At 39.4% G+C, this 13,447-nt stretch overlaps 1 protein-coding gene across 6 annotated transcripts in view; it reads right to left on the minus strand.

The window, feature by feature from the left end:
- Positions 1–2,053: 2,053 nt before the first annotated feature.
- Positions 2,054–13,447, minus strand: part of LOC142759243 (saxiphilin-like) — a 137,281-nt gene continuing 125,887 nt past the window's right edge. For all 6 annotated transcript variants that reach the window (XM_075861209.1, XM_075861208.1, XM_075861205.1 and 3 more), the window contains 2 exons: positions 3,095–3,296; positions 2,054–2,205 (listed from right to left, as the gene is read on the minus strand). In XM_075861209.1, coding sequence (XP_075717324.1) covers positions 2,171–2,205; positions 3,095–3,296 — 237 coding nt within the window. In that variant the 3' untranslated portion in view covers positions 2,054–2,170. The remainder of the gene's footprint in view (positions 2,206–3,094; positions 3,297–13,447) is intronic.

Here is a 13,447-nt window from a genome sequence, read left to right on the forward strand (position 1 = left end):
ATTGTTTGATCGATAGACGACATGAAATTATTAAAGGGTTTCTCCAGGACTCTTACATTCAGGCCTATGTTTAGTATAGGTCATTAATATCAGATCAGTAAGGGTCTGACTTTCCCCACTGTTCATCAGACTAAAGAAGCTGTGTAGTTCGTTGCCACGGCCTCTTCATAGTTTACCGGGCACAGCACCGTACACTTCCGCAGCGGCTGTGTCTTGGATTGCAGTTCTGGTCCTATTCAAATAAATGGGACTGAGCTGCAATCCTAGACACAGCCACTATGGAAGTCTTTCGGCACTGTGCCTGGCAAACTATTAAGAGGCTGCGTTGACGACCGCTGCAGCCCCTTCAGTTAGCTGATTGGCGAGGTTTCGGGAGTCAGACCCCCACTGATCTGATATTAATGACCTATAATAAGGATAGGCTATGAATATGGAGTCCCAGAGAACCCTTTTAAAGAGTGATACTCTAGCAGTTAACTCTAATAACTATGTTCTCTAGGTTGGAGGTGCAAAACAGTGACTCTTGAACAAGTCTGTCTCGTAGGTTACAGACCGTCCTGTAGTGGGATGATCAAATCTAAAAACATGAACTTAACAAAAAAGCTTTCAAAGGTGTACATAGCCTTTAAAGGGTTTTGAACATTTATAGGATATTCACAGGATATGACATAAATGTCTGATAGATGCGGGTCCCACCTCTGGGACCCACACCTATCTCTAGAATGGGAGCCCTTAATTCCCATCCTACCTTGTCCTGCTATCGCTGCTCTCTGCCCACTAAGTTACAACATGGTCGTGAGTACGGAAACATCCGAGGTCTCTGTGCTACACTGTTTCTGTAACTCCCATTCACTTCTAAATAGAACCCCAATAAATCTATGACCTATTAGACAGGGACAGGGGCAGATAGCATTACATACAGACTGTCTAATGTACCACAGACCGAGGAGAAGATTTGTGGGGATGAATGAGCCAGTACGAGTAAGAAACTTTTTGCTTTTACATTTACAGAGGTTTTTTTTTGTTGTTTTTTTTACAGGATTTAAAAATGTATAAATTTGGCCTCAAAACTGAAAATCACAAACTTTTCTTTATACTTATGATACTTACTCTGCACCTGTCATCATTCCATAGTGCTGATGTCCAGGTGGCTACAATGGTGACATCAATTGACTGAAACATCACCGCTGCGGCAGGGAGGGTCAGCAGGAATGAGGAACATTGGCGACTAGCAACTGGAGCGGTATTGTTAAAATAAATATATTGCAAAGTTTGTTATTTTTAACTTTGAGCTCAAATTGATACATTTTTAACTTTGTGACTACACCATTTGATCACTCACTCACTAACATGGATTGTAAAATGTGTGTTATTAAGATGGACCCTGAGTGACATCACAATTACAGTAAGTGCGAACCTAACACTAAGACTCTTAAATTGCATAGTCACCTCGGACATCTCTACTTATCTATTAGACACTGGACAGACTATAAAATGCATAACTTCAGTGTGCTCGCTTATGGGGCACTATGGTTGTCATTGTTATGGGAGCTGAATGTTTATGTTCTACTTTTAAAATACATTTGGGGAAATGTATGAATTGATTTGTGCCAGTATTTTGGCATTGAAAAGTTGCAAATTTTGTCACACGTCATATTTGCGCTATAATTTGTGACTATTCTCTCCTTTCACTACTTTTGAAAGTAGCAAGAAAAGTGAGCAGGTTTTAGGGGGAGCGGGCATGGCCAACAGCGATCTGACAAATGTATTATGTTTAAAACCAGCAAAAAGCAGTGCAAATCTACACCTGCTCACAGCAGGTGTAAATGTAATTTTCTGTTTTGGGACAGCCCAAGATGCAACAAATTTATTAAGGGGCATGAGCCTATTAATTCATTTTTTGCATTTTACTCCAACGCACTTCAGTCAGTCCTAATATATCTCATGCAGCGTTTTTTCTTTTTCATTCAACCAGAAGGAACGGAGCTAATATTATTTTGCAGCATATCATTATGTTTCACGTGCTCATGTGCTTTATGAATTTAAAAAAAAGTTCAGTAAAGTCACTTTTTATTTGAAAAACTGAAATTTCTAATATGGAGGAATGAAAACAAATAAAAGTGGAAGAATGGTGACAGCTCAATGACCAAGTCTCCAATACTAGGTCTTCTCAGCTGTTATGGAACATGCAAGCAGAAGCCAATTCTGTAGATACAAACAGAAGGAAAAGATTAGTTTATCATGTAAAACGTTATTCAAACTTGTTGCATTAGGTAGAAGATGATATACAACCTCCCCTTATGTCCCTTTTTAGGACTTATTCATTGGATATGCCTTAAATAACTGATCAGTGGGAGTCCTACCACTATATTGAATGGGAAATATGGAAATAGCCCAGTGAGGGTGCTCAGCTTTTTCCATATTGTCCACTTACTGTACTATAATGGAAAGTCGCCACTTCTCTGCCAGGATGTGTGAATTCTTTATGTCCAATGTATGGTAGTTCCTTCTTGTCTTATGTTGTCTCACACTCATAGCATGCTAATGGAATGGAAACGGGAGGGTAAAGGTACTTTTACATGTCCCCACATGGGCCATGTAAATCAGCGCCGATCGACGAAACAGCTCGTTGATCGGCGCTCGTTTGCTCCTTTCACTAGGAGCTAGGATGGGGACAAGCACTCGTTAATACGATCGCTCGTCCCCATACATGTTTACAAAGGGAGATGTGCTGCCGACAACGATAATATATTCAGAATTTAAAACGATAAAATTCTGTGACCGCTCGTTTGCCTGATAATTGGCCAGTGTCATCCTTCAGATAGATGGGTTTTTTTTGCTTCCAGGGCCAAATATAAATTCTTTGCTATTTACTCTGTATACTTTTGGTCATACTATAGTAACCTAAAAGGGGAAGTTGATTTTACACAGAAATGTGTCTTCAGCCAAACATGATAAAAAAAAACTCAGAGACTTTGTAAAATTAGCTCTAAATCATGAAATTTGAGACATATCACTCCAAGATTAAAACAAATGATACATCAAATTTCCAGAAAGTAACTTTTTTGTGCTATTGACTATGATGAAAATATACCTGATTTTGGTAAGCAGTGGTTATCGTTGTGTATAGCCATGTAATAGGGTTTGCCAAAATAATCCTCCAGAATGTCTTTTTCTATCATTCTATCAAACGCAATCAAACATTGTGTGTCATCACTGAAGAGGAGGTTTTGGCCGTTCCGTGAAGAAAACAATTGAAATATGTCCTTCTGAAATCCTATCCGCCCATAGAGGGACTGAAGAGAAGCATATATTCGGGTTAGAAATCAACCAGCATTTTATTAATTAACCAATGCTAAGGCAAAAAATGTAATACTCTGTGACTAGCACATAAATATATATATTGCATCCCAACATTTAGATCACCACAATAGAGTGCAGCCTATAAATACTATTACATACAATTATGACATCACCACAATTGGGGCAAGTACAGCCTGTAAATGTAGAAAGAATATTGTGACATCACTATAATAGAGTACTTCCTATAAACACATCATCACAGTAGGGCATTTGTGAGATAAACATAAGTAAACACAGTCTATACATACAGATAAATAGTTTGTGACATCATCAAACTATAGTGGAGTCCATAATTCTACAATACACCCACTATTGCAATTTCATGAGAATACAGTGCAAGTCTATAAAGACACTATCGTGACATCACCACAATACAGCACACTCTATTAGTTCACATGCAAACACACTTTTGTTGCATTGTCAAATTAAATATCAGCCTATAAAACCACATACAGTGCATTCGGAAAGTCTTTAGACCCTTTAAATTTTTTTGCATATTGTTATGTTGAGGTTTGTGCTAAAATAAAAACAAATTCAAGTTTTCCCCCATCATTCTGCACTCAATACCCCATAATGACAAAATGAAAACAGAATGTAAGAAATCTTTGCTAATTTATTGAAAAGGAAAAACTAAAATATTCCATTGACATAATAAAGACCCTTTACTCGGAACTTAGTTGAAGCACCTTTGGCAGTGATTGCAGCCTTCAGTCTTCTTGGGTACGATGCCACAAGGTTTGCACACCTGGATTTGGTGGTTTTCTGCCATTCTTCTCTGCAGATTCTCTCGAGCACTGTCATGTTGGATGGGGACCGTCAGTAGACAGCCATTTTCAGGTCTTTCCAAAATGTTCAATTGGGTTCAAGTCAGGGCTCTGGCTGGGTCACTTAAGGACATTCACAGATTTGTCCCTAAGCCTCTCCTGTGTGGTCTTGGCTGTGTGCTTAGGGTCATTGTCTTGTTGGAAGGTGAACCAATGATTTGTACCCTTCTCCAGATCTGTCATGGCTTGGTTTTTGCTCTATGTATTGCCAGCTGTAAGACTTTATATGGACAAGGGTGTATCTTTCCAAATCATGTCCAATTAAGTGAATTTACCACAGGTGGACTCTATTCAAGGTGTAGAAACATTTTAAAGATGATCTAGAGAAATGGGAGGCCCGCAGAGCTAAATTTCAAGTGTCAAAACAAAGGGTCTGAATCATCATGTACATGCAAAATATGAGTTTTTCATTTTTAATAAATTTGCAAACATTTCTAAAATTCTGTTTTCACTTTGTCATTATATGGTATCGAGTACAGAAAGAGGGGGAAAAACGTGATTTTTTTTATTTTAGCACAAGGCCTCAACATAACAAAATGTGAAAAAAGTGAAAAGGTCTGAAGACTTTCCGAATGCATTGTATATTAATTATTGTGAAATGATCACAATAGACAGAAGCCTATAAATAAACCTAATATGGTGACATCATAATAGATAACAGAATGTAAATGTACACTATTTTGACATAATCACAATAAATATCAGCCTTTATAGACACACACACACACACACACACACACACACACACACACACAATTATGCCCTCATCACAATAGAGCAAAGCCTATTATTATACACAAACATTCATACACGATAATTCACAATAGAGCAGTGTTGTAAATTCACACACTATTGCGACTTTATTACAATAAAGAGCAGCTTATAAATACACACACCTGTGGCATCATAAAACAGTGTAGCTGAAATATACAAATAAACTATTGTAATGTAATCACAATAAAAAGCAGCCTGTATCTTCACATACTTCTGCGGCATCACAATAGAGCATACACTAAAGATACACAAACATTTGACATCGCTTTAACCCCTTAACGCTCAGCAGCGTAATAATCCGTTACGCTAAGCGTATCGTTCGCGCTCAGCGATGGATTATTACGTCGCAGGAGTAACGGCCATTTCGGCCATCCTCCCGACACATACAGGAGCTGTGACAGCTGCTGTCTCGTACAGCAGCTGCCGCAGCTCCTACAGCGGGGACCGATAGCGGCTGGCGTTGGTAACTATGGCAACCAGACACCAAACAATGGCGTCCGGCTATGCCATCGACGGAAGCCTAGTGGGTCCTGACGAAGTCAGGACCCACTATGCTTGAGGTCAGTGAGTAACTGACAGCTCTAATACACTGCACTACGCATGTAGTGCAGTGTATTAGAATAGTGATCAGGGCCTCCTGGCCTCAAGTCCCCTAGTGGGACAAAGTAATAAAGTAAAAAAACAGTTAAAAAAAAGGTGTAAAAATAAGAAAATAAAAGTTTTAAAAGTAATAAAAGTAAAAATCCCCCTTTTTCCCTCATCAGTCATTTATTATTAATAAAAATATATAAACAAACAAATAAACTATACATAATTGGTATCGCCGCGTCCGTAACGGCCTGAACTTACAAAATGATTTCATTATTTATCCAGCGCGGTGAACGCCGTAAAAGAAAATAATAATAAACCGTACCAGAATCACAATTGTTTGGTCACTTCACCTCCCAAAAAATGGAATAAAAAGAGATCAAAAAGTCGCATGTACCTAAAAATGGTACTGATCGAAACTACAGTTCGTTACGCAAAAAATAAGTCCTCGCACGGCTTTATTAATGGAAAAATAAAACAGTTCTGGCTCTTAGAATAAGGTAACACAAAAAGTGAATGATTTTTTACAAAAAGTATTTTATTGTGCAAATGCCATAAGACATACAAAAACTATAAACATCTGGTATCGCCATAATTGTATCGCCCCGCAGAATAAAGTGAATATGTCATTTATAGCGCACGGTGAACGCTGTAAAAAAAAATTGAATAAAAAAACAATAGTAGAATTGCTGTTTTTTAGTCACCACGCCACTTAAAAATAGAATAAAAACTGATCAAAAAGCCGCACGCACCCCATGAAAACGGCAATGAATTCCTCAAGGGGTCTAGTTTCCAAAATGGGGTCACTTTTGGGGGTTTTTCACTGTTTTGGCACCACAAGACCTCTTCAAACCGGACATGGTGCCTAGTAAAAAGGAGGGCTCAAAATCCACTAGGTGCTCCTTTGCTTCGGAGGCCGGTGCTTCGGTCCATTAGCGCACTAGGGCCACATGTGGGATATTTCTCAAAACTGCAGAATCTGGGCAATAAGTATTGAGTTGCGTTTCTCTGCTAAAACCTTTTGTGTTATAAAAAAAATGGTATAAAAAGGATTTTCTGACAAAAAAAAAAATGTAAATTTCACCTCTACTTTGCTCTAAATTCCTGTGAAACACCTAAAGGGTTAATAAACTTTCTATATGCTGTTGTGAATACTTTGAGGGGTTTAGTTTCTAAAATGGGGTGTTTGATAGGGGTTTCTAATATATGGGCCCCTCAAAGCAACTTCAGAACTGAACTGGAACCTAAAAATATAAATAAATTAGGCAATACTTTCCCAATCATACACCCCGAGAAGTGTATTTCTATTGATGAGTCCTTGGTAGATTTTAAAGGGAGTGTTCAACTCCGCGAGTACCTGCCGGGTAAGAGTGCAAGGTATGGTGTGAAGGTGTATAAGTGGTACGAGAGTGCATCAGGGTATACCTACAAATTTAGGATATATAAAGGGAAGGACACCAGTATTCAGCCCCCAGAATGCCCCCCCCCCCCTTACTGGGAGTTAATGCAAAAATTGTGTTGGATTTGGTGCACCCACTGCCGGACCAGGGTTACCACCTCTACCTGGATAATTTTTATACCAGCGTCCCACTCTTCAACTGCCTCGCTTCCAGAAGTCCTGCGGCATGCGGCACTGCTAGAAGAAATCTGAGAGGCCTCCTTAAAGAGGCTCTGTCACCAGATTTTGCAACCCCTATCTGCTATTGCAGCAGATAGGCGCTGCAATGTAGATTACAGTAACGTTTTTATTTTAAAAAAACGAGCATTTTTGGCCAAGTTATGACCATTTTCGTATTTATGCAAATGAGGCTTGCAAAAGTACAACTGGGCGTGTTGAAAAGTAAAAGTACAACTGGGCGTGTATTATGTGCGTACATCGGGGCGTGTTTACTACTTTTACTAGCTGGGCGTTGAGAAGAGAAGTATCATCCACTTCTCTTCAGAACGCCCAGCTTCTGGCAGTGCAGTCACAGCCGTGTTCTCGAGAGATCACGCTGTGACGTCACTCACAGGTCCTGCATCGTGTCAGACGAGCGAGGACACCGGCACCAGAGGCTACAGATGATTCTGCAGCAGCATCGGCGTTTGCAGGTAAGTCGATGTAGCTACTTACCTGCAAACGCTGATGCTGCTGCAGAATCAACTGTAGCCTCTGGTGCCGACACGATGCAGGACCTGTGAGTGACGTCACAGATCTGCACTGCCAGAAGCTGGGCGTTCTGAAGAGAAGTGGATGATACTTCTCTTCTCAACGCCCAGCTAGTAAAAGTAGTAAACACGCCCCGATGTACGCACATAATACACGCCCAGTTGTACTTTTACTTTTCAACACGCCCAGTTGTACTTTTGCAAGCCTCATTTGCATAAATACGAAAATGGTCATAACTTGGCCAAAAATGCTCGTTTTTTAAAAATAAAAACGTTACTGTAATCTACATTGCAGTGCCGATCTGCTGCAATAGCAGATAGGGGTTGCAAAATCTGGTGACAGAGCCTCTTTAAGACTCTGCTTGGACAAACAAGAAGGGGTGAGAGCAGGGCACAATCTAGCAGCAACATATTGTGTGTCAAGTACAAGGGCAAGAGAGATGTCACACCAGTACCCATGTACCTGTACGAGGTACCAGTACAGAGACCCCCAAACCAGACTGCATCCTAGACTACAATAGGTACATGGGACGGGTGGACTTGTCAGCTCAAGTCCTGAAGCCCTACAGCGCCATGCGGTGTGGTATAAGAAGCTGGCCGTGCACATCATACCGATGGCTTTGTACAATGTGTACGTGCTACATCGATGTACAGGCCATCAGGAACTTTCCTGGAATTTCAAGAGGTGATTATCAAGAACCTAATCTTTAGGGACCAAGAAGGGGGACACCCAGTACTTCTGGAAGCGAGGCCACACGCATCGTACCAGGGCAACACTTTCCAGGAGAAGTTCCCCAAACTGGCAAGAAGGGAAAAAGTCAAAAGAGGTGCAGAGGTGCAAAGTCTGCTATAAGAGGGGGATAAGGGAGGACACAATATATCAATGTGACACGTGTCCCGAAAAACCAGAGCTCTGTATGAAAGAGTGTTTTAAAATTTTTCATACATCCCTTGGTTTAAAATTTACCCCAATTTTACTTACCCTGATGTACTCCGCACAGCTTATCCCCCTCATCTTTCCCTTCTGAGTCCTGCTGCGTGCCCAGGCAGCTGATAACAGCCACATGTAGGGTATTGTCGTACCCGTGAGAACCAACATTACAGTTTATGGGGTGTATGTCTCCGGTCAAAATGCTCACTACACCTCTAGATGAATGCCTTAAGGGTGTAGTTTTTAAAACGGGGTCACTTCTTTCGAGTTTCAACTGTACTGGTACCTCAGGGGCTTTTACATACATGACTTCGCACCAGAAAATCCCCAGTAGGCCAAATGGTGGTCCTTTTGTTCTGAGCCCTCCCATGGGCCCAAACCGCAGTTTATCACCACAAATGGGGTATTGCTGCACTCAGAACAAATTGCGCAACAGAATGGGGTATTTTATTTCTTGTGAAAATAAGAAATTTTCAGCCAAAACTACATATTATTGGAAAAAATTAATTTTGTTTTAATTCCCAGCCCAATTCAAATAAGTTCTGTGAAAAAACTATGGGGTCAAAATGGTCACAACACCCATAAATGATTCCTTGAGGGGTGTAGTTTGCAAAATGGGGTCACTTCTGGTGGGTTTCCATTGCTTTGATACCTCTGGGGCTCTGCAAATGCAACATGGCACCCGAAAACCAATCCAGCAAAATCTGGACTCCAAAGAACAAATAGCGCTCCTTTACTTCTGAGCCCTCCCATGGGCCCAAACGGCAGTTTATCAACACAAATGGGGTATTGCCGCACTAAGGACAAATTGGGCAACAAAATGTAGTATTTTATTTCTTGTGAAAATAAGAATTTTTGAGCTAAAACTACATATTATTGGAAAAAATAAATTTTTTTAATTTCACATCCCAATTCAAATAGGTGCTGTGAAAAAACTGTGGGGTCAAAATGGCAACAACAACCATAAATGAATTCCTTGAGGGGTGCAGTTTCCAAAACGGGGTCACTATTGGGGGATTCCTACTGTTTTGGTACCTCAACACCTCTTCAAACCTGGCATGCTGCCTAAAATATATTCTAATAAAAAAAGAGGCCTCAAAATGCACTAGGTGCTTCTTTGCTTCTAGTGCTTGTGTTTTATTCCACGAGTGCACTAGAGCCACATGTGGGACATTTCTAAAAACTGCAGAATCTGGACAATACATATTTAGTAGTGTTTCTCTAATAAAACCTTCTGTCTTACAGAAAAAAAAATTGAATAAAATTGAAATTCAGCAAGAAAAATGAAATTTGCAAATTTCACCTCCACTTTGCTTTACATAGTTACATAGTTACATAGTTACATAGTTAGTACGGCTGAAAAAAGACACATGTCCATCAAGTTCAACCAAGGGAAGGGAAAAGGGAAGGAAAAATTTCTACACATAGGAGCTAATATTTTTTTGTTCTAGGAAATTATCTAACCCTTTTTTAAAGCCATCTACTGTCCCTGCTGTGACCAGCTCCTGCGGTAGGCTATTCCATAAATTCACAGTTCTCACTGTAAAGAAGCCTTGTCGCCTCTGCAGCTTGAACCTTTTTTTCTCCAGACGGAGGGAGTGCCCCCTTGTTTTTTGAGGGGGTTTTACAAGGAACAGGATTTCACCATATTTTTTGTATGTGCCATTAATATATTTATATAAGTTAATCATGTCCCCCCTTAGTCTTCTTTTTTCAAGGCTAAATAGGTTTAATTCTTTCAATCTTTCCTCATAACTTAAATTCTCCATGCCCCTTATTAGCTTCGTTGCTCTTCTTTGTATTTTTTCCAACTCCAGGGCATCCTTTCTATGAACTGGAGCCCAGAACTGAACTGCATATTCTAGATGAGGCCTCACTAATGCTTTGTAAAGTGGCAATATTACATCCCTGTCCCGCGAGTCCATGCCTCTTTTAATACACGACAATATCCTGCTGGCCTTTGAAGCAGCTGATTGACACTGCATGCTGTTATTGAGTTTATGATTTACAAGTACACCCAGATCCTTCTCAACAAGTGAATCCGCCAGTGTAGCGCCCCCTAGGACATATGATGCATGCAGGTTGTTGGTACCAAGATGCATAACTTTACATTTATCTACATTAAACTTCATTTGCCAAGTGGACGCCCAAACACTTAGTTTGTTTAAATCTGCCTGTAATTCATGAACATCTTCCATAGTCTGAACTATATTACATAGCTTGGTGTCATCTGCAAAAATAGAAATAGTGCTATTAATCCCTTCCTCTATATCATTAATAAATAAGTTGAATAATAGTGGTCCCAGCACTGAACCCTGGGGTACACCACTTATAACCGGGGACCATTCAGAGAAGGAATCATTGACCACAACCCTCTGGATACGGTCCTTGAGCCAATTCTCAATCCAATTACAAACTATATTTTCTAAACCTATAGTCCTTAATTTACCCATTAGGCGTCTATGGGGGACAGTGTCAAATGCCTTTGCAAAGTCTAAAAACACTAAATCCACAGCGGCCCCTCTGTCTAGACTTCTGCTCACCTCTTCATAAAAACAGATTAGGTTAGTTTGACAACTTCTGTCCTTAGTAAAACCGTGCTGGCTGTCACTTATAATGCTATTTATTGTCACATAATCCTGTATATAGTCCCTCAATAGCCCCTCAAACATTTTCCCCACGATGGATGTTAAGCTTACTGGTCTATAATTACCCGGGGAAGACCTAGAGCCCTTTTTGAAAATAGGCACCACATTTGCCCTGCGCCAGTCCCTTGGCACTATACCAGTCACTAGAGATTCTCTGAATATTATGAAAAGGGGGACAGAAATAACTGAACTAAGCTCTTTAAGAATTCTAGGGTGTAACCCATCTGGTCCCGGAGCCTTGTGCACATTTATTTTATTTAATTTAGTTTGGACCATCTCTACATTCATCCAATTCAGTATATCAACTGATATATTAACAGCACTGGCACCGTCTACATCAGCTGCTCTTTCTTCTGTTGTATATACAGAGCTAAAGAACCCATTTAGTAACTCTGCCTTCTCTTGATCCCCTGTGATCAACTCCCCATTACCATTATCTAGGGGTCCTACATGTTCAGACCTTGGCTTTTTTGCATTTATATGCTTGAAGAATTTTTTAGGATTTGTTTTACTATCCTTGGCCACCTGCCTTTCATTTTGTATTTTTGCTAATTTTATTACATTTTTACAGATTTTATTAAGCTCTTTATATTTTACAAAGGCTACAGCTGTACCCTCAGATTTGTATTTTTTAAATGCCCTTTTTTTGTCATGTATTGCCCCTTTAATTCCTGTGAAATGACTGAAGGGTTAAATAACTTTCTAAATGCTGTTTTGAATACTTTGAGGGGTCTAGTTTTTAAAATGGGGTGTATTATCAGGGTTTCTAATACACAGGCCCCTCAAAGCCACTTCAGACCTGAACAGGTTCTTTAAAAAAAAGGCTTTTGAAATTTTCTTAAAAATATGAGAAATTGCTGTTTATGTTCTAAGCCTTGTAACGTCCAAGAAAAATAAAAGAATGTTCAAAAAACGATGCCAATCTAAAGTAGACATATGGGAAATGTGAACTAGTAACTATTTTGGGTGGTATAACCGTCTGTTTTACAAGCAGATGCATTTAAATTCTGAAAAATTCTATTTTTTCAAAATTTTCTCTAAATTCTGCAATTTTTCACCAATAAACACTGAATATATCGACCAAATTTTACCACGAACATAAAGCCAAATGTATCACGAGAAAAAAATCTCAGAATCGCTTGGATAGGTTTAAGCATTCCGGCGTTATTACCACATAAAGTGAAATATGTCAGATTTGAAAAATGGGCTCTGAGCCTTAAGGCCAAAACTAGGCTGCGTCCTTAAGGGGTTAAAGAGCAATTTATAGATACACACAGCCATAAAAGAAGTATTCCATCTTAGACATTTATGGCATATCCCCGGTATATGCCAGAAATGTCTGATAGATGTGGGTCCCACCTCTGGTACCCACACCTATCTCATGAACGGGGGTCCCTGTCCCCGTCAGATCCTTATTCGGAAGACACAGATTTGTCCTTTCTTAGTTTTCGTCTCGGTTCAAGATATCCTGAGATAAGAGATTACGAGCTTTGAAAGAAAAACATTTGCGTTACTCAGGCGTTATGTATAATAAAAAAAGGTTTTCTTTTTCAAAGGATATGACATAAAGGCTTAAGATAGGAGTACCCCTTTAAGTTCACACATTTACTCAGTAAAAGCCAGAATACTAAGCAGGATTAGATATAGTTGAAGAAGTGAGGTAGTACCCTGCAACAATTTAAATGGACGCTAGCTTCAATGGAGTTAATTTGGCATTCAGCACCACAAACATCTTCATAGAGTACAAAAAGCTACATTTGATGCTACATACATCACCCCCAAGTATTTCAATATAGAAACACAACTGTGAAATCATTACAATAAGGGTGGCTTATTAAGACACACACAAACATTTATTACAGCCTTTAAATGCCCAAACCATTGTGATAGATTCACAATAAAGAGCAGCTTAAAATGAACACACCAGTGTGACATCAACAAAATAGAGCATCATCAGAATAAAAAGCAAACTTTCATTATATTAACACTATTATTATATTATCACAATAAAGCACAGTGTATAAATGCAGATATGATTGTGACATCATTGCATTAGATCAATGCCTATAAATATACAAACATTTGTGACATCACAATAAAGAACAGCATATGAATACACAAACTATTGTGACATAATCACAACACAGAGCATCCTATAAGTATACAGACAT

The sequence above is a fragment of the Rhinoderma darwinii genome, chromosome 4 (assembly GCF_050947455.1).
Source record: "Rhinoderma darwinii isolate aRhiDar2 chromosome 4, aRhiDar2.hap1, whole genome shotgun sequence".
Taxonomy (NCBI): domain Eukaryota; kingdom Metazoa; phylum Chordata; class Amphibia; order Anura; family Rhinodermatidae; genus Rhinoderma; species Rhinoderma darwinii.